Below are 22,716 nucleotides of genomic sequence, written 5' to 3'. Positions count from 1 at the left end.
GTGATTAGCTCTATTCTGTTTATTTTTATCCCAAAAAACACCCTAGTCCTTGCCAAAGACAAGCATACCCATACCATGGCGCCGCCACCACCATGCTTGAAAATATGAAGAGTGGGACTCAGTGCTGTGCGGTGTTGGATTTACTGCAAACATCATGCTTTGTATTCAGGACAAAGTTAATTTCTTTGCCACATTTTTTTGCAGTTTTACTTTAGTGCCTATTGCAAACATGAGGCATGTTTTGGAATATTTTTTCTTTTCACGCTGTCATTTAGTTTAGTATTGTGGAGTAACTACAATGTTGCTGATCCATCTTCAGTTTTCTCCAAAAACAGCCACAAAACTCCCTTTGGCCTCATGGTGAAATTCCTAGCGGTTTCCTTCCTCTCCCGCAATTGAGAAAGGACACCTTTATCTTTATAGTGACTGGATGTATTGATAGACCATCCAAACTGTTATTAATAACTTTACCATGCTCAAAGGGATATTAATTCATTTGTAAAAAATTCTAAAAACATAATTCCACATTGACATTACGTGGTATTGTGTTTAGGCCACTGACACAAAATCTCAAATTAATGCATTTAAAACATTTGGAAAAAGTCAAGGTGTGTGCATACTTTCTGAAGGCACTAAACAGTATAAACAGGAAAACAGGAAACAAGCCACGAGTAAACAAATAACAGCCTGGTGTAATCAGACACCTCACGTCGCCACCACATTTATCTCCCATTCCTCACTGACAGAGACACGCATTATTAGCCTTTGGCATCATCATTCCCACAGCCTCAGTTGCTGGAGCGTTGGGGAATCGCCCGCTGTCATCATTGATTCTGTCAGATTGGCACACAGAGATATGAATTGTCTGTGGGAGGTGGATGGGGCTGTGCAAATCTATGATGCGAGTGATGACAACAGTGTTGACAATAGCCCTATGGGACTGCAGTGGGACAACAACAGAACCACTGTTTGGATGCAAAGAGATACTTGGAAGAGTCTCAAATGGCACCCTATTCCCTATATAGTGCACTTATTTTGACCAGTTCCCATAAGGCTTGACCAGGACCAATAAGGCTTGACCAGGACCAATAAGGCTTGACCAGGACCAATATGGCTCTGTCCAGGACCAATAAGGCTCTGTCCAGGACCCAGGCTTTGACCAGGACCCAGAAGGCTTTGACCAGGACCCAGAAGGCTTTGACCAGGACCCAGAAGGCTTTGACCAGGACCCAGAAGGCTTTGACCAGGACCCAGAAGGCTTTGACCAGGACCCAGAAGGCTTTGACCAGGACCCAGAAGTGCACTACATGGGGAATATGTTGCCATTCGGAACGCGTATCATCCCTTGTGTCCAAGCTGGGAGAGAGTCAGGTTATCGATGGCTCTGTCTAAGGTGCTTTGTTGATCTAATAAAATAATATTTAGCATGGCTATATAGTCGGAGAGGCCGGGGATCATTTCGGGGAAATTAATTGTTTCCCAGAAGCAGTCAAAAGGTTGATTGTGTAATTTAAAAAATCCAGCTCAGCAGTATGTCACTGCACTGAGCCTACTGTTACAGACACAGCATAGAGAAAATATCCCAAAATGTCACAGAAGATGATATTGGTGCCAATCACTCTCCTACTCTCTTGGGCCGGCAGGTAGCCTAGTAGTTAGAGCGTTGGGCCAGTAACTGAAAGGTACAAATCTGTTGTTCTGTCCCTGCACAAGACAGTTAACCCACTGTTCCCCGGTAGGCCGTCATTGTAAATAAGAATTTGTTCTTAACGGACTTGCCTAGTTAAATAAAAGTTAAATCAAATAAAAAATACTAAACTCACCGGCTAAGATACTATGTCCCAGCTAAACCTAGCAGATATGTACAAACACAATGTCTGCGTAACAAAATGGCACCCGTTTTGACCCATATGGGCCCTGTAGTGCATCAAGGGACTAGAGTGCCATTTGAGACAAATGCAGTATGTGGCCCCCCTGCATCCTCTGGGGACTTTGGGGAGGAGGGAGATAAATGGAAAATCAATAGGGACAGCGCGCAACAACAGTGACTATTGAGCATCATTCTTCAGAAACACAGCAGAGAGAACTAAAGCTTCTCCTGCAGAAAGCAACACAGCCAATCTGACATTGTCTGTGCAGCCCACTGTTTAAAAGCATCCGTGACTGTGCAAATACACCTTAGACGTTGAGGGGAAAAGTCCTGAGGGTAAAATTGTAGGTCATCAACGGAGCCTGTTGAATGACAATACACATCTAATAATAATTCCAGCCTGGATCGGACTCGCCAAGATACAAAGGATCATATGACTCTAAAATTAGAGCTCAGTATGAGTCGCATCCCTAGTATAGACATAAAAACACTAACAGTGGAAATCAGTGAGTCAGTGTGTTTGAATCCCAACAATGCATGGAAATAGCGTGATTATTGGATTGATTGCATTTAAGGGCATTGTCCACCGTGTGTGTGTGTGCTCAGAGTATGAGTGTAGCAGAAGTGGTGTGTGTGTGTGTGTGTGTGTGTGTGTGTGTGTGTGTGTGTGTGTGTGTGTATGGCCGACCTGCAGCAGTAGCTTCAGGTGTTCTAGCTGGGTCTTGACAGAGCAGCAGTCCTCCGCCATGTGTTTCAGAGTCAGCTCGTCCAGCTCCACAGCCTGATGAAGACCTGACAAGCCTGTGCCCTGGTACCCATCATACGGCTGGAACCCAACGTCACTACTGGAGAGGTAGAGGGACAGGGCCGAAAGACCGAGAGAACACGAGAGAGAGGGGGGACAGTCAGAGTAAGATGGGGAGAGAGGAGACAGTCAGTCACTGCACGTGAGACGGGGGTGAATCAGAGTCCCCACGGGAGGAAGCCTGTGACAGCCGAGTGGCAGGCAGGAGGACAAGACATGTTATCCGCTTACCAAGGCACGAGTGGCTGTCTCCCACATGTCAGCAGTGCACACATACATAATTCACATTGACCTAGCTCAATCTCTCCATTAGGGATGTGGAAATGGAGGAACAATGTAGGGCTCTCCCACCCTGTTCCTGGAGAGCTACCCTCCTGTAGGATTGAACTCAAACCCTGTTCCTGGAGAGCTACACTCCTGTAGGTTTGAACTCCCACCCTGTTTCTGGAGAGCTACCCTCCTGTAGGTTTGAACTCCCACCCTGGTTCTGGAGAGCAACCCTCCTGTAGGTTTGAACTCCCACCCAGTTCCTGGAAAGCTACCATCCCACACCAAAACACTGGTATTTATCATCCTATAGGTTATTCTCCATCTTCTTTTGTTTTCAGCACTTTTACCTGAAAAACTAATTTTGTCTCATAATGCCATCCAGCAGCTCACCGGTTGTCATTGTGGAGGTGATCCTCTGCATTCCAACAGAGCTGTCTTCTCCAGTGGGTAAGATGGGACATCCCATCAGTATCTACAACAGGAGACAAAGGCATGGAGTCAAAGGAGGACCTCACACACACACACACACACACACGATTTGGCTAAATAAATAAATTCAACCGTTAAATGTTGCCGTAAGGTATGATGCTAATATCCTCTGATATACAGTGCCTTGCGAAAGTATTCGGCCCCCTTGATCTTTGCGACCTTTTGCCACATTTCAGGCTTCAAACATAAAGATATAAAACTGTATTTTTTTGTGAAGAATCAACAACAAGTGGGACACAATCATGAAGTGGAACGACATTTATTGGATATTTCAAATGTATTGGATATAACAAATCAAAAACTGAAAAATTGGGCGTGCCAAATTATTCAGCCCCTTTACTTTAAGTGCAGCAAACTCTCTCCAGAAGTTCAGTGAGGATCTCTGAATGATCCAATGTTGACCTAAATGACTAATGATGATAAATACAATCTACCTGTGTGTAATCAAGTCTCCGTATAAATGCACCTGCACTGTGATAGTCTCAAAGGTCCGTTAAAAGCGCAGAGAGCATCATGAAGAACAAGGAACACACCAGGCAGGTCCGAGATACTGTTGTGAAGAAGTTTAAAGCCGGATTTGGATACAAAAAGATTTCCCAAGCTTTAAACATCCCAAGGAGCACTGTGCAAGCGATAATATTGAAATGGAAGGAGTATCAGACCACTGCAAATCTACCAAGACCTGGCCGTCCCTCTAAACTTTCAGCTCATACAAGGAGAAGACTGATCAGAGATGCAGCCAAGAGGCCCATGATCACTCTGGATGAACTGCAGAGATCTACAGCTGAGGTGGGAGACTCTGTCCATAGGACAACAATCAGTCGTATATTGCACAAATCTGGCCTTTATGGAAGAGTGGCAAGAAGAAAGCCATTTCTTAAAGATATCCATAAAAAGTGTAATTTAAAGTTAGCCACAAGCCACCTGGGAGACACACCAAACATGTGGAAGAAGGTGCTCTGGTCAGATGAAACCAAAATTGAACTTTTTGGCAACAATGTAAAACGTTATGTTTGGCGTAAAAGCAACACAGCTGAACACACCATCCCCACTGTCAAACATGGTGGTGGCAGCATCATGGTTTGGGCCTGCTTTTCTTCAGCAGGGAAAGGGAAGATGGTTAAAATTGATGGGAAGATGGATGGAGCCAAATACAGGACCATTCTGGAAGAAAACCTGATGGAGTCTGCAAAAGACCTGAGACTGGGACGGAGATTTGTGTTCCAACAAACAATGATCCAAAGCAAAATCTACAATGGAATGGTTCAAAAATAAACATATCCAGGTGTTAGAATGGCCAAGTCAAAGTCCAGACCTGAATCCAATCGAGAATCTGTGGAAAGAACTGAAACTGCTGTTCACAAATGCTCTCCATCCAACCTCACTGAGCTCGAGCTGTTTTGCAAGGAGGAATGGGAAAAAATGTCAGTCTCTCGATGTGCAAAACTGATAGAGACATACCCCAAGCGACTTACAGCTGTAATCGCAGCAAAAGGTGGCGCTACAAAGTATTAACTTAAGGGGGCTGAATAATTTTGCACGCCCAAATTTTCAGTTTTTGATTTGTTAAAAAAGTTTGAAATATCCAATAAATGTCGTTCCACTTCATGATTGTGTCCCACTTGTTGTTGATTCTTCACAAAAAAATACAGTTTTATATCTTTATGTTTGAAGCCTGAAATGTGGCAAAAGGTCGCAAAGTTCAAGGGGGCCGAATCCTTTCGCAAGGCACTGTAACTGAACAAGACCTGCAGAAAATGTTAGTCAATTGAGTGCAAAAGATGGAAAAGCATGATCAATCAGAATAAAACACACATAATGCATTTTAGAATCCCAGGTACTAAGAGAGGTTTTTCTGTTTTGAGTTTACTAGCAATTCGAAATATTTGGGTCTTTATTTTGGTTGACCTATGACCTTTCTGTAAAGCACATCTTCCATGGCAAATTCAGCAAGTAGAGCTCTTGGAGGAGTTCAAGGAAAAACAAAAACATTGGCTGGGAAGCCTGTGAGGTGAGATGGAAGGCGTGTATGATGAGACTTTGAAATAGACTGTTGGATATGCCAATTGCTAGAATAGCCAGCAAAGTGTTTCACTGGGATCTCTCTATAGGGGGTCTGGGGATCCGACATATCTGACCTTTTTAAACAGTAACTGTGAACATCCATACAAAATTGAATGAAGGGAGACTAGATGTTATTAAAAAACAACTGAAATGAAATGGGTAGAGCAGATTATCGTAAACCCACATGTTTAACTTTTTGTTTGATTAAGGTGGACGATTTCAGGTGTGAGAGATATGTTATGTACAACCTACCTGAACGCAGGTGGTCACTGTGTGCACAGGTAAGATCAGGGATATTGACCCTGTGTACTGAAACAGGTGGGAACTGTGGTGAAATGGAAGAGGGGAGACTTTGTAATTACTGTGACCTCGAAGAAGCAGATAGTAAAAATCACTTTATCCTTTATTGCTTCTTACTACGATACACGCTTGTCTCTATTCCGGAAAGCCCACCAGGTATTATGTGGCTGAGCGACGAGGAAAATGTAAGGAAAAAGTACAAATGGTTGTTCGTCAATTGTATGTTCCGGTTTGCCAATTTTTTTGATAAAGCCTGGAATAAAATAAAAAAGACCACCTCTAATTAAATGTATTATTTCGTTCTAGACATAGGCCTATACCAAAATGCACATATAGTGCCTTGCAAAAGTATTCAGACCCCTTGGATTTCTGCACATTTGATTGTGTTACAAAGTGGGAATAAAATTGATTGAAATATACAGAAAATCCTAGAGGGAAACCTGCTTCAGTCTGCTTTACACCAGACACTGGGAGAAGAATTCACCTTTAAGCAGGTATGCTGAGCGATTAACTGAAATGTCAGTTATTTTTCGTTTTTGAAACAACCAATTGACCAAAGTCGGTTCAATTATTTGAAGTCCATTTTTTCGAGGGATTTTTCTATGAGCTCAAAGTGCACATTGCACTGCAGTTTCTCTAGGGATCAATCAGATCAAGCCCAAACTGTGCAATAAAGTAGGGAGTTGTAGCTTCCAACAGGCCCGAAAATATTTCGCCTGCTACATACGGTATTAGAGATAGAGGAATGTGTGATCAAGGGACAGAGAGCAGTTGCTTCTCAAGGTACCTCTATCTGAAAATGCATGATCTAAGTGATAAACAGTTGCTATTCAGCAGTCATACAAGTATGCCTTATTTACTTTGAAGAACTACTAAAATAGTGATTTTGTCAGACAGCATAGGCAGCAGCTCTATAGAGATGAGATGACTTGGAATTAAATAATAAAATCATCAAATAAAACAAATGTAATATACACAACAAATGAAATATTTTATTAAAGTAAAGTAATGTGAATAAATGCTTGTTAATAAGTGATAAGCAGTAATGAGCAGTCACAATACCATCATGGAACTTTTATTCTGTGTTACAGCATTCAACCCTCATAATGCATAGGTAATTTAAAATGTTTTTTTTTTAAATGATCGAAACAAAAATCTAAAACCGACCTCAAAAAGCACTAATTGCTCAGCACTATCAGCAGGACAATAACCTACAACACAAGGCCAAATCTACACTGGAGTTGCTTACCAAGACATTGAATGTTCCTGAGTGGCCAAGATACAGTTTTGACTTAAATCTGCTTGAAAATCGGTGGCAAGACTCAAATTGCTGTTTAGCCATGATCCCCAAGAACTATAAAAAGAATAATGGGCTAATATTGCACAATTCAGCGACTTACCCAAGAAGACTCATAGCTGTAATTGCTGCCAAAAGTGTTTTTAACATGTATAAGCTCAAGGAGGATAATACTTACTTCATTTCTATTTTTTTTTTTAATGTTTAAATCTTCCACTAAATTTTTGATCCAAAAATGACATCCATTTAAATCCCACTTTGTAACAATAACATTTGAAGAAATCCAAGGGGTATGAATACTTTTGCAAGGCACTGTACGTATAGATTGGGCCCCTTTGTTTTTACACTGCTGCTACTCACTGTTTATTATCTATGCATAGCCACTTTACACATTACCTAGACTAACCTGTACCCCCACACATTAACTCAGTACCGGTACCCCCTGTATATAGCCTTGTTGTTGTTATTTTATTGTGTTACTTTTTGATTATTATTTCTTGAACTGCACTGTTGGTTAAGGGCTTGTAAGTAAGCATTTCACTGTAAGATCTACACCTGTTGTATTCGGAGCATTTGACAAATACAATTAGATTTGATTGGGCCGTCTTTCACACTTTAATTCTTTCTTGGCTTTTAAAACCCGTCAACCCCCTTTTTCTGTTTAATGTGTCAAGGGATCAACTGAAGGGTTGGCTCGCCAACTGAAGGGTTGGCTCGCCAACTGAAGGGATGGCTCGCCAACTGAAGGGATGGCTCGCCAACTGAAGGGTTGGCTCGCCAACTGAAGGGATGGCTCGCCAACTGAAGGGATGGCTCGCCAACTGAAGGGTTGGCTCGCCAACTGAAGGGTTGGCTCGCCAACTGAAGGGATGGCTCGCCAACTGAAGGGTTGGCTCGCCAACTGAAGGGTTGGCTCGCCAACTGAAGGGTTGGCTCGCCAACTGAAGGGATGGCTCGCCAACTGAAGGGTTGGCTCGCCAACTGAAGGGTTGGCTCGCCAACTGAAGGGATGGCTCGCCAACTGAAGGGTTGGCTCGCCAACTGAAGGGATGGCTCGCCAACTGACAATTCGACACGCACAAAAAAAAAAATATGTAATAAGAATTCTCACACACACACACACACACACACACACACACACACTAAAGGAATAATGCTACTTTATATTTCTCAGTTCCTCCCCATACTCAAAGTCCTAAAGTACATACTATATAACCAGTGTGTTCAGAAGAAATAAGCATATAAACCAATCTGATGCCTGAGACTCAGCTTGTCTCTCAGAGGGGTTTCTCTCTCTCACTCACACACACACACACACACACACACGCACAACTCTACAAACAACAGAACTTAAAGTAAAGCTTTACGGAAATGATCGGATTTAATCTTTTAACACCACAGAATTCTCTCAGCTTCCCAGGCTAAGTGGGATGAAAACAAGGCAAAATAGAGATGAAAAAACAAGATCTGCGGGAGAGAACAAGTCAATCCTCCCACACTCGACATGCTGCTACCAGAGACAGAGAGAGACGAGATAGACAGTACTAAGCAAGGCAACTATGAACTCATCCCTCTCTCCATTGCTTAAGCCTCTGTTGTGTCTGGGTTCCCTGAAGACACGCATTCTTCTTTCACCCACGATTACGGTTCAAAACGAGACGGCTATGGCACACAAACAGATCTTCAAATAAATAACCTGAGGTAGAATGTGAATTGGTTGCTTTGAAAACTACACCGTCCTAGTCTGTCTGTGTGAACTCACTGGCAGGCAGGAGGCTAGAGATGACTGAAGAGCCTTGATCGGGCGGCTACAAGGGGAAGACTGAAAGTGCTGTTGATGTTTGGGGGTTTTCCTGTCACGGGAGTGTACAGTAAAAAATAGAAAACTAAGGCCTTACCTTACCTGTACGGATTTCATGCCTATAAGGAATCCTGCTATAGGACTCCTCTCCATTTTACAGGGGTGATGACCTCCTCACTCCAACTATGTCAGTCAAACAGGAAGGAGGGCAGATTGGGAGGCTTGACATGGCCTTATGCTAATTTTAATGCCATGCAACACATGACGCTTAGACCGTGAGGTGCATTCCTGTGTAGTCTGACAGAACAGCACTCTCCTTGTTCAGTCCCCTTTTCCTTGTTCAGTCCCCTGGTAGAACTAAGTTGCCCGTTGGCACAGATCTAGGGTCAGCTTACCCTCCACCTAACCTAACCTTGATCAAAAACGGTGCTGACATCAGTGTCTAGAGACAAACCACACTCACCACTGTGCAAGGAGCCATGCTCAGGGAGGTCATCGTCCAGCATGAGGTCATCGTCATCCAGGTCACACCCAGACTCCAGGTTGTCCAGGTTGTTGAGTATGTCCTAGGGATGGAGACAGAGCGAGAGAGAGAGAGATTATTCAGTATGAGGCATCAGTTTTTTTCATTTTCTTACAATAACAGAAGAGAAACCATATGAAAGTGAAGTTCATCTCCTTCAAAAGGGAAAGATGTAATTGAAGAACGAGATTGAAAGACCGAATTCCATGGTAATTTATTATATAAAAAAAAAAAACTGCTCTCTTGTTCAATAATGTATGGGCTAAAACTACTTCCATTAGAGTGAGACAGTTTTCTTTTGAAAGCGCCAATCTATGCCATTCTTTTTTTATACATTAAAACGGCAAGTCAAAGCCAAGGTACAAGTTTAAATCAATATGTTCAAATCCTTAGCAACAAAAGGTAAACAAAAATGTGAAAATAAATTGCTTGGGCCTTTTTTCAAATTAATGACCCTCAAGAAATAGGTTGAAAATGGTTACTTATTTACCAAAAAACTAGGATACAGGAATATATATCTGTCGGAGTGAGAAAATTCTATCGAAGAGAAGCACATTTTAGACAAACGGTGGGATGGAAGAACTTCAAGTGGGAGCGAGAGAGAGAGAGAAACAACAACCAATCCTTGGCCATGAGAGAATCGCTCTGTCTCCGTAGTCCATAAACAGTGAGGTTATCTTCTGGCCCATTTTCTTTTTGCTCTGGCCCCCTGCCTTCTCTTAGGGCTTAGTCACAGCACATCGCTCCTGGGAAATGACATTTCCCCATGGCAGACGCCCATCCATCCATAGCAAGACATTACAGCCTTATCTTCTGCTAGAAAAAAACAACAACACAGGAGCTCCGAGGAGAGATCAATGGCAAAGGTTTAAGTTAGCTACAGTTTTAGGGATCTCGGATCCCATAAGCAGCCCTATCGCTGGCGGCTGGCTCACTTCTCATCAGAGCTATAGACAGACACTCAACCTCTATGTGGAACTGCCTGGTACTTGAAGCATCTCACTGATACAGCTCTTAACCCTTTGACACGTACGAACACACAAACACATTCTACAGTGGTCCCTGCAGCGATACGCTCAAACGGGTGTGATTAGAACACTTATTTAGAATGTCCAGTTACGATTGACACAACAGTCAGCGTTTGAGCTGGCCACAGAAACATTTAGCACAAACACAGTTTATACTATGTTATGTCCACAATGTGAGCAGTTTATTTTTGGGTGCAATGTCCAGACATTGAAGGAAGTAGCGAGAGCGTAACACAATTTTCAAACTGGAAAATGTAGGCTACATTATTCATAATGCTGAGGAAAGAGTAAAATAACACAAGCGGTCATATTTACAGTGCCTTGCGAAAGTATTCGGCCCCCTTGAACTTTGCGACCTTTTGCCACATTTCAGGCTTCAAACATAAATATATAAAACTGTATTTTTTTGTTAAGAATCAACAACAAGTGGGACACAATCATGAAGTGCAACGACATTTATTGGATATTTCAAACTTTTTTAACAAATCAAAAACGGAAAAATTGGGCGTGCAAAATTATTCAGCCCCCTTAAGTTAATACTTTGTAGCGCCACCTTTTGCTGTGATTACAGCTGTAAGTCGCTTGGGGTATGTCTCTATCAGTTTTGCACATCGAGAGACTGACATTTTTTCCCATTCCTCCTTGCAAAACAGCTCGAGCTCAGTGAGGTTGGATGGAGAGCATTTGTGAACAGCAGTTTTCAGTTCTTTCCACAGATTCTCGATTGGATTCAGGTCTGGACTTTGACTTGGCCATTCTAACACCTGGATATGTTTATTTTTGAACCATTCCATTGTAGATTTTGCTTTATGTTTTGGATCATTGTCTTGTTGGAAGACAAATCTCCGTCCCAGTCTCAGGTCTTTTGCAGACTCCATCAGGTTTTCTTCCAGAATGGTCCTGTATTTGGCTCCATCCATCTTCCCATCAATTTTAACCATCTTCCCTGTCCCTGCTGAAGAAAAGCAGGCCCAAACCATGATGCTGCCACCACCATGTTTGACAGTGGGGATGGTGTGTTCAGCTGTGTTGTTTTTACGCCAAACATAACGTTTTGCATTGTTGCCAAAAAGTTCAATTTTGGTTTCATCTGACCAGAGCACCTTCTTCCACATGTTTGGTGTGTCTCCCAGGTGGCTTGTGGCTAACTTTAAATTACACTTTTTATGGATATCTTTAAGAAATGGCTTTCTTCTTGCCACTCTTCCATAAAGGCCAGATTTGTGCAATATACGACTGATTGTTGTCCTATGGACAGAGTCTCCCACCTCAGCTGTAGATCTCTGCAGTTCATCCAGAGTGATCATGGGCCTCTTGGCTGCATCTCTGATCAGTCTTCTCCTTGTATGAGCTGAAAGTTTAGAGGGACGGCCAGGTCTTGGTAGATTTGCAGTGGTCTGATACTCCTTCCATTTCAATATTATCGCTTGCACAGTGCTCCTTGGGATGTTTAAAGCTTGGGAAATCTTTTTGTATCCAAATCCGGCTTTAAACTTCTTCACAACAGTATCTCGGACCTGCCTGGTGTGTTCCTTGTTCTTCATGATGCTCTCTGCGCTTTTAACGGACCTCTGAGACTATCACAGTGCAGGTGCATTTATACGGAGACTTGATTACACACAGGTGGATTGTATTTATCATCATTAGTCATTTAGGTCAACATTGGATCATTCAGAGATCCTCACTGAACTTCTGGAGAGAGTTTGCTGCACTGAAAGTAAAGGGGCTGAATAATTTTGCACGCCCAATTTTTCAGTTTTTGATTTGTTAAAAAAGTTTGAAATATCCAATAAATGTCGTTCCACTTCATGATTGTGTCCCACTTGTTGTTGATTCTTCACAAAAAAATACAGTTTTATATATTTATGTTTGAAGCCTGAAATGTGGCAAAAGGTCGCAAAGTTCAAGGGGGCCGAATACTTTCGCAAGGCACTGTAACTAGCTCTAGGCTGACAGAAACCATAATAGGAAATAGGTAATAGTAATGACTATTTACAATTCCTCATATAATGAGTGACCTCACCAGTGATGGAAATAATTGAGTAAAACACAAAAATCGAAAGTAATTCGACAATGGGTAGTTTGTGCGTGCCGCCATGTTTGTTTTTTCGCGTCAACCAAAGATAAGAGGTTACAAGAGGAGTTGGGTCTGTTTGCAGTATGCAGGTTGAAGGGGGTGTCATCGTCTACCATCATTCGCTTCTGGAAGTTTACACGAAAGATGCGTGAACCATCAATTCACCTAGTTTTGTAATAACAACGTTGGTCTGACAGACGTTCACGTGACAACCAGAATGTATAGTGTGATGCCAACAAACATGGCGCCACACATGGCTGGGCATTAGCTTAGCATAAACTCATCATAATCAGTACAACCTTTAAAAACATTTTGGAATGCCTGATTCGTCATCAGTTCTTGAAAACATGTGAATGAAACAGCACAAGTAATTTTTCCAACAATTGTTTACAGACAGATTATTTCACTTAATCACAATACCAGTGGGTCTGAAGTTGCCATACACTAAGTTGACTGTCTTTAAACAGCTTGGAAAATTCCAGAAAATTATGTCATGGCTTTAAAAAATTCTGATAGGCTAATTGACATCATTTGAGTCAATTGGAGGTGTACCTGTGGATGTATTTCAAGGCCTACCTTCAAACTCAGTGCCTCTTTGCTAGACATCATGGCAAAATCAAAAGAAATCAGCCAAGACATCAGAAAACAAATTGTAGACCTCAACAAGTCTGGTTCATCCTTGGGAGCAATTTCCAAACGGCTGAAGGTACCACGTTCGTCTGTACAAACAATAGTATGCAAGTATAAACACCACGGGACCATGCAGCCAACATGCCGCTCAGGAAGGAGGCGCATTCTGTTTCCTAGAAATGAACGTACTTTGGTGCGAAAATGTGAAAATCAATCCCAGAACAACAGCAAAAGGAGCTTGTGAAGATGCTGGAGGAAACAGGTAGAGAAGTATCTATATCCACAGTAAAACAAGTCCTATATTGACATAACCTGAAAGGCCACTCGGCAAGGAAAAACCCACTGCTCCAAAACCGCCATAAAAAAATCCAGACTACGGTTTGCAACTGTACATGGGGACAAAGATCATACTTTGGAGAAATGTCCTCTGGTCTGATTAAACAAAAATATAACTCTTTGGCTATATGTTTGGAGGAAAAAGGGGGAGGCCTGCAAGCCGAAGAACACCATCCCAACCGTGACACACGGCAGCATGGCAGCATCATGTTGTGGGGGTGATTTGCTGTAGAAGGGACTGGTGCACTTCCCAAAATAGATAGCATTGTGAGGAAGGGAAATTATATGGATATATTGAAGCAACATCTCAAGACATCAAGTCAGGAAGTTAAAGCTTGGTCGCAAATGGGTCTTCCAAATAGACAATGACCCCAAGCATACTTCCAAAGTTGTGGCAAAATGGCTTAAGGACAACAAAGTCAAGGTATTGGAGTGGCCATCACAAAGCCCTGACCTCAATCCCATAGAAAACGTGTGGGCAGAACTGAAAAAGCGTGTGCGAGCAAGGAGGCTTACAAACCTGACCCAGTTACACCAGCTCTGTCAGGAGGAATGGGACAAAATTTACCCAACTTATTGTGGGAAACTTGTGGAAGGCTACACAAAATGTTTGACCCAAGTTAAACTATTTAAAGACAATTCTACATTTAAACAATTTAAAGGCAAATACTAATTGAGTGTATGTAAACTTCTGACCCACAGGGAATGTGATGAAAGAAATAAAAATCTGAAATAAATAATTCTCTCTACTATTATTCTGACATTTCACATTCTTAAAATAAAGTGGTGAGCCAGAATTTTACTAGGATTAAGTGTCAGGAGTTGTGAAAAACTGAGTTTAAATGTATTTGGCTAAGGTGTATGTAAACTTCCAACTTCAACTGTACATAAATACATACATACATACATACATACATACATACGGTGTGCTACAGTAAAAACAACACGATATACAGAAACGTTAAATGATAACGTAATAAGCCACTTACTTTGATTGGAACGCACACGTCCAATGTTATTATTAGTAGTGAAGGCAATGCGGGAGCCACCCGGAAAATCTGCCAGGGAGGAAAAATGTTGTGCTTGTCCTGCTCAGTAATGTCTCAAACGTAAACGATCTGTAACAGGGAAATTGGCTACTTCTATGTAAATTAATGAGGCGGTGGAAAACACCTCAATTCAATCTGCTGTTAGAAAATACAATTTAGAAATTGACAAGTTGAAACACAGCCTATAGATAATTAGCAGGCATGCCTTGGTTTGAGGGCAGCGTGGGTTAACTGTCCTGCTGCGTGACAATCACATTTGGGAACAGTGAATGCATTCTGACATCACACGCATAAAACAAAAACTCACGCTGGGGTAACAGAGAGATTTGGTTAAAGGCTAAAGTAACTCACAACATACAGTATTGTGAGGCTGTCTCTGACCAAAAAAACTTTGTCGACCGAGAGCCGTCTGCTCTTTCAACCAATCGATTGGTCAACATTTTTAAAAATGTACATACATACATATAATTAGACACACAAATAACTAGAGGGCGAACGACCACAATTGACTTGATTGTACAGGGCCGGGATCATTTATTTAAAAAATACAGCCAGTGACAGTCTGACTAGCACCCGTTGTTTCTCTCTCCTCCCTGCTGCTGTGACCACCACAAAACATCAACAGTGTTTATTGCCCTGTCCGTGTTGTTGAAGCTGCAATAAGTTGACTCAAGTTAGCCAAAAAGCACCTGGATGATATTCAAGACTCTTGGAATAATGTTCTATTGACAGATGAGTGAAAAGTATAACTTTTTGGATGACATGGGTCCCGTTATGCCTGGCAAAAACCAAACACTGCATTCCACAGAAAGAACCTTATCAGAGAATTCTGTATCAGAGAATTCTACAGGGGAATGTCAGGCCAGCCATCTGTGAGCTAAAGCACAGCTGGGTCATGCAGCAAGACAATGATCATAAACACACAATCAAGTCTACATAAATATGGTTAAAAGGCAACAATTTGAAGTTTTGGAATGGCCAAGTCAAAGTCCAGGGCTAATCCCAATTGTGCTCCCAACTTTGTGAAAATGTCCCTGTGCACAAAGCGAGGTTCATACAGAAAGGCTTTGTCAAGATCGTTGTGGAAGAACTTGACTGACCTGCACAGAGACCTGACCTCAACCCCATCGAACACCTTTGGGATGAACTGGAACACTGACTGCGAGCCAGGCCTAATTGCCCAACATCAGTGCCCAACCTCAGTAATGCTCATGGCTGGATGGAAGCAAATCCCTGCAGCAATGTTACAACATCTGCCCAGAAGAGTGTAGGCTGTTATAGCAGCAAAGGGGTGACCAACTCCATATTAATGCCCATGATTTTGGAATGAGATGTTTGACGAGCAGGTGTCCACAGACTTTTGGTCATGTAGTGAATGCTACGAATTAAAATGCGTATTATATGTTATGAATTTGCGAAATGCACAATATGTTACGAATTTGCAAAACATATGATATGTTACCAATTCTAGCTATGTGGCTAACGTTAGCTAGCTTGCTAACGTTAGCCAGGTTAGGGGTTAAGGTTAATTTTAGGAGTTAGGTTAACTTTTTAAGGCTAGGGGGCAGTATTCGGAAGTTTGGATGACTGAGGTGCCCAAAGTAAACTGCCTGTTACTCAGGCCCAGAAGCTAGGATATGCATATTCATGGTAGTATTGGATAGAATACACTAAAGTTTCTAAAACTGTTAAAATAATGTCTGTGAGTATAACAGTATAGCAGGCAAAACCCCAATGACAATCCTTCCAGGAATTATTTTTTTGAGATCATTGGACTTTCCAATGCTTTTCTATGTGAAAGCCTAATTATTAGGACCCAGATTGCAGTTCCTATGGCTTCCACTAGGTGTTAACGGTCTTTAGAAATTGTTCGATGTTTTATTTATTTTTTATTAAGAAGTATTCGTATTTTTTCTAAGTGTCACTCAGAAGGACTCTAGTCTTTTGGTGCGCGTGAATGAGTGCGCGCTCCTCGTTGTTTTTCTCCGGTATTGAAAACAGTTTATTCCGTCTGAAATTGTATCGATTATTTACATATTAGGGTACATGAGGTTGGATTACAAACGTTGTTTGAAATGTTTGGACCAAGTTTACAGGTAACTTTTTGCATTCATTATAGGCATGTTGGGCGAGTTGGAACAGGTGTATTTCTGAATCAAACGCGCCAAATAAAACTAACATTTTTGGGATATAAAGGACTTTATCGAACAAAACGACCATTCATTGTGTAACTGGGACCTTGGGATTGCAAACAGATGAAGATCTTCAAAGGTAAGTTGCTAATAAGCTAAAATGCTAAAGTTGTCCATGATGAGATTCAAACTCTCAACCTTTGGGCTGCTAGACGTTGGCGTTATATGCCCATCCATTCACCCTACTTTTGTCTTATGTAACCATACCAAACATAAAATATCATATTAATTTGAGTATCCCGAATTTGTGTGTAAATGTAATTGCCGAATAAATGTCATTGTGATTCTGATCTCTCAAAGTAACTAATTCACAGCATAAAGTATTGGCTGCACTTGAACTCTTTTGGGATAGGGGGCAGCATTTTCACTTTTGGATGAATAGCGTGCCCAGCGTGAACTGCCTCCTGCTCTGTCCCAGATGCTAATATATGCATATTATTATTAGTATTGGATAGAAAACACTCTGAAGTTTCTAAAACTGTTTGAATGATGTCTGAGTATAACATAACTCATATGGCAGGCGAAAATCTGCGAAAAATCCAACCAGGAAGTGGGATATCTGAAGTTAGTAGTTTTTCAAAGCTTGACCTACCGAATACACAGTGGGATATGGATAAAGTTGCACTTCCTACGGCTTCCACTAGATGTCAACCGTCTTTAGAAACTTGAATGAGGGTTCTACTATAAAGGAGGGGCTAATGAGACCTGTTTGAGTCAGTGGTCTGGCAGAGTGTCTCCGGCTCGTGACGCGCGCTCCCGACAGAGTTACCTCTCGTTCCAGTGCTTTTCTTTAGACATAGGAATTCTCCGGTAGGAAGCTAATTGATGTTTTATGTTAAAAACATCCGAAAGATTGATTCCATACATTGTTTGACTTGTTTCTACAACCTGTAATGGAACTTTTCGAGTTTTTGTCTGGACGAAGTGCGCCTCATGAAGTGCGCCTCATGAAGATGGATTACTGGGCTGAACACGCTAACAACAAGTGGCTATTTGGACATAAATTATGGACTTTATGGAACAAATCAGTCATTTATTGTCAAACTGGGATTCCTGGGAGTGCCTTCTGATGAAGATCATCAATGGTAAGTGAATATTTGTGGTGTTATTTCTAACTTCTGTTGACTCCAAAATGGCGGATATTTCTCTGGCTGGATTGGGCTCTGGGCGCCGTTCTCAGATTATGCTTTTTCCGTAACGTTTTTAAAAAATCTGACACAGCGGTTGCATTAAATAGTTTAATCACATCAATACAGACATATTTAGCAGATGTTATTGCTGGTGTAGAGAAATGCTTGTGTTCCTAGCTCCAACAGTGCAGTAATACAGTGCCTTGCGAAAGTATTCGGCCCCCTTGAACTTTGCGACCTTTTGCCACATTTCAGGCTTCAAACATAAAGATAAAAAACTGTATTTTTTTGTGAAGAATCAACAACAAGTGGGACACAATCATGAAGTGGAACGACATTTATTGGATATTTCAAACTTTTTTAACAAATCAAAAACTGAAAAATTGGGCGTGCAAAATTATTCAGCCCCTTTACTTTAAGTGCAGCAAACTCTCCAGAAGTTCAGTGAGGATCTCTGAATGATCCAATGTTGACCTAAATGACTAATGAGGATAAATACAATCCACCTGTGTGTAATCAAGTCTCAGTATAAATGCACCTGCACTGTGATAGTCTCAGAGGTCCGTTAAAAGCGCAGAGAGCATCATGAAGAACAAGGAACACACCAGGCAGGTCCAAGATACTGTTGTGAAGAAGTTTAAAGCCGGATTTGGATACAAAAAGATTTCCCAAGCTTTAAACATCCCAAGGAGCACTATGCAAGCGATAATATTGAAATGGAAGGAGTATCAGACCACTGCAAATCTACCAAGACCTGGCCGTCCCTCTAAACTTTCAGCTCATACAAGGAGAAGACTGATCAGAGATGCAGCCAAGAGGCCCATGATCACTCTGGATGAACTGCAGAGATCTACAGCTGAGGTGGGAGACTCTGTCCATAGGACAACAATCAGTCGTATATTGCACAAATCTGGCCTTTATGGAAGAGTGGCAAGAAGAAAGCCATTTCTTAAAGATATCCATAAAACGTGTCGTTTAAAGTTTGCCACAAGCCACCTGGGAGACACACCAAACATGTGGAAGAAGGTGCTCTGGTCAGATGAAACCAAAATTGAACTTTTTGGCAACAATGCAAAACGTTATGTTTGGCGTAAAAGCAACACAGCTGAACACACCATCCCCACTGTCAAACATGGTGGTGGCAGCATCATGGTTTGGGCCTGCTTTTCTTCAGCAGGGACAGGAAAGATGGTTAAAATTGATGGGAAGATGGATGGAGCCAAATACAGGACCATTCTGGAAGAATACCTGATGGAGTCTGCAAAAGACCTGAGACTCGGACAGAGATTTGTCTTCCAACAAGACAATGATCCAAAACATAAAGCAAAATCTACAATGGAATGGTTCAAAAATAAACATATCCAGGTGTTAGAATGGCCAAGTCAAAGTCCAGACCTGAATCCAATCGAGAATCTGTGGAAAGAACTGAAAACTGCTGTTCACAAATGCTCTCCATCCAACCTCAATGAGCTCGAGCTGTTTTGCAAGGAGGAATGGGAAAAAATGTCAGTCTCTCGATGTGCAAAACTGATAGAGACATACCGCAAGTGACTTACAGCTGTAATCGCAGCAAAAGGTGGCGCTACAAAGTATTAACTTAAGGGGGCTGAATACTTTCGCAAGGCACTGTATCTAACACAACAATACACACAAATCTAAAAGTAAAACAATGGAATTAAGAAATATATCAATATTAGGATGACTAATGTCGGAGTGGCATTGACTAAAATACAGTAGAATATAATACAGTATATACATATGAAATTAGTCAAGGAGTATGTAAACATTATTCAAGTGATGGGATAAGTATTAAAAGGCTCACCCGAGTTTGAGCTGTGAATGACAATTGGGTGCTGTCCCTTTAAGATCTCCCACTTGTACTGGGGGTTATGCATATTTGCATACCGTTTCTGTACCATACCGGGGTATATAGTATTACCGGAAGTGCACAAGATGGACGCCATTACCACAAAATAAAGAAAATGTAATATTATCTATTTATTTAGCACAAAACAATTTAGGCAACAAGGACTGTTGGTATGTCTAAACACCCCAGTCGGTATACAGCCATGCCTAGCTTGTACCCATGAAACCGATCTAGAAACAAATCTCGAAAGGCCCTCCCGCCAGCAGAGGCTTTCATTGAACTCCATTTCACCCAATTCCGGTCTTTGGAGAATTCTGGTCCTTTGAGCCGGATGGCCAGGTTGGCCTACACTATGAGATGTGTGTTCTTTGTTCTGGATCCGGTACACTTAAGCTGTCCTTCCTCAATTGATGCAAGACAGCTTGGCTGGCACACTGAGTATCTTTATACCACTTCTACTAGGCCCAATCCCCCTCCCCATGATTTCATTAGAGCATCCTATTCAAAAGAAGTCCACAACCTGGTTTAGAGAGTAGCCTTGCTATTTCCTCTTCAATGGCTTGTGTGTATCTTTTTTAGAGTGTACAACTTTCTGTCTATGTGTTTTGGCCTTTTTGCAAACATTCATTTCATATTGCAGGGTTCATTTTTATTCTCACAATGGAGTGGCTTCTCCAACCGGCGGGCAAAGTACAATGGCAGAGCAGAGTTCCACAAATGCAATCTGTGAAGACCTTGTAAACAAGGCCTTTTCTTTCATACAGCTGCACATTTATGAGAACGCCGCTCAACGGGCAGATATGAGCTTGATTATTTCCTCCACACAGATTTCTAACTTTTCTATTGAATCGATAAGTAGATGGAATTTAACCAATACTATGCTGGCCTAAATACTCGGCCTTGGCCATATCAGTATGAATACCGTAATAGAGTATTCTATCCGTCAGCGGATAACACATCTCAACACCTGACCCAACTGTCATGACGTTGCCCTCTTTGGGTACAGCAAGCCCCATCCCCCCTCTCCCTGCCTCCCCCTTGCCTCCTTCAACTAGGCTGCTGTGGTCAGAGAGAGGTCGTAAATTCCTGAGGAGAAGACCCTGCCTCATGGCCACACAGTATAGAGAGAGAGTTAAGTTTCATAGAGAACAAAGGAATTTCTTCCACCTCACAGAACTTGAGGTCCGAACAAATTTCATGTTCCGGAGAAGGTATAAAAGATCGGTGAAGAATCCAGCTACGAACTGGTCCGTTTGTTACAACTTGGGGAAGCTCATGGGAGACGGTGTGGGCACATTACCATAACGCTATTTATATAATAGCCTCATATCTGAGGTTTACATCTAATTGTTGTATAAGATGAATGAGTGAGTATGATACTGCTTGTAAAATTGTGTAATGTGATTTTGGACTGTTTAATGAAGGAAACTCCAATTCCCTTTTGAGTTGAACTAAATAAGAGGACCGCCCAGGAGCCCAGTTAGGGTCAGGCATCCTGGGACAGCCCCTTTTCTGAAATTCCGAATAAAACCCAACTTTGAGAAATTCTCAAGTAGACCATGTTTTCCTCCATTACGAGGGGACAAAGGTTGTAGACCATTGCTGAATCTTTTAACCATACCACGTGGTTAAACTCTTAGACTATCGATACCGACAGAATAAGAGCAAGTCTTTGATATTAATTACTAGTCTGCAGCTAGGAATTCGGTATAATTGAACTCGAAGAATGACAATCGCCGAAACATCCATTCTACAACATGAATGAATGTCGCTCTGAACTATCCCCTCTAACCACGAGAGAGAGAGAGAGACAATTCTACAAAAGAAACAACTTTTCAACAGCGATCAAGATGACACACTGAGCGTAAATATATATATTGATTGCAATTGTTCCCAAATGAGTGAGTGTTCATGTGCAAAGGATTAGCATTCCAATTGTTATAATTATCAACTCTGTAGTGACTTCTCAGCTGACCCCCACTCCCCGTTTTGTCCACCAAGCCGCGATGCCGGTTTAGCCCACTAGGGCACATTCCCTTATCATTTCTTGTAACCATATTGACTTTGTTTGTTTGTTTGTTAGTTAGTTTGTTTATGCATTTCTGTGAATTACTTAGTTAGTAATAAATAAATGATTTAAGACAATTGATGTATGGATGACTCATAGTGAAGACTGGGTTTGTGCAGATAACCAACAATTTACAACGTTTGGAATGAGACTAACGTGAGGTAAAGTAAATAATTCATTAATCAGAAGACTATGGATCATATATGAAAATATCTGAAAAGTTATTTAGGAAATTATAACTTTGTAATCTGAATATTTTCCTCGGTGACCCGACTTCCTAGTTAATTACAGTTACATGATTAATCAGTTTGATCGCGTAATACTAATTACAGAGAATCTTTGATAAAAACGAAGTCTTCAATTTAATGATAGTAAAGACACAACCTTCATTGTACGTCCTGACATAGACAAGTCTGGTCATCAAGGGTTCCCGCAGGAGACAGTGGGAGTAGAGCTGGTCAAAAGTTTTTTTATTTTTTATTACAATTTTGTGACCCAGTATAACCATTCAATCTTGTCCCACTCCACTTGTTATATAACTGCCCAGACTGGAAATATCTCAGGGCTGATGGGAATTGAAGTCCTGAGCTAGTTTAAATCTATTATTTCATGCCTCCCCAATCTGGACCTAATTTAAAAGCAGCCTGTAAAGCTGCTTCCATGTTTCGCTTCATGACCACAGCTGTCGGAGTGAAACCACCCTCAAAATGTGACCCAACTGTTGGGAGTCACACACACACACACACATGTATCAACGCACACCAGAGAAATCCACAGCATTAGAAAGTGGTTATTGGACTGTGTGAGGGAGAGGGCACCCTTCTCCCTCTCTCATCAATGTTTATTTCAATTGATGGACACAGCTGTTAGAGTGAAACAACCCTCAAAATATGACTATATTCTGGGACACACACACCAGA

At 41.6% G+C, this 22,716-nt stretch overlaps 1 protein-coding gene across 4 annotated transcripts in view; it reads right to left on the bottom strand.

Annotated features, from left to right (window-relative positions):
- The window catches only part of ccser2b (coiled-coil serine-rich protein 2b), a 118,847-nt gene that overhangs the window by 37,262 nt on the left and 58,869 nt on the right, over positions 1-22,716 (bottom strand). For 3 of the 4 annotated variants that reach the window (XM_036946256.1, XM_021564844.2, XM_021564846.2), the window contains exons 4-6: positions 9,360-9,462; positions 3,336-3,417; positions 2,559-2,715 (exon numbers count right to left, since the gene is read on the bottom strand). In XM_036946256.1, coding sequence (XP_036802151.1) covers positions 2,559-2,715; positions 3,336-3,417; positions 9,360-9,462 — 342 coding nt within the window. The remainder of the gene's footprint in view (positions 1-2,558; positions 2,716-3,335; positions 3,418-9,359; positions 9,463-22,716) is intronic. The other variant, XM_036946257.1, reaches the window with a different exon arrangement.

Source organism: Oncorhynchus mykiss, chromosome 16 (assembly GCF_013265735.2).
Source record: "Oncorhynchus mykiss isolate Arlee chromosome 16, USDA_OmykA_1.1, whole genome shotgun sequence".
NCBI lineage: Eukaryota > Metazoa > Chordata > Actinopteri > Salmoniformes > Salmonidae > Oncorhynchus > Oncorhynchus mykiss.
The sequence above is the reverse complement of the archived record's forward strand: the minus strand, read 5'-3'. Positions and strand labels throughout refer to the sequence as shown.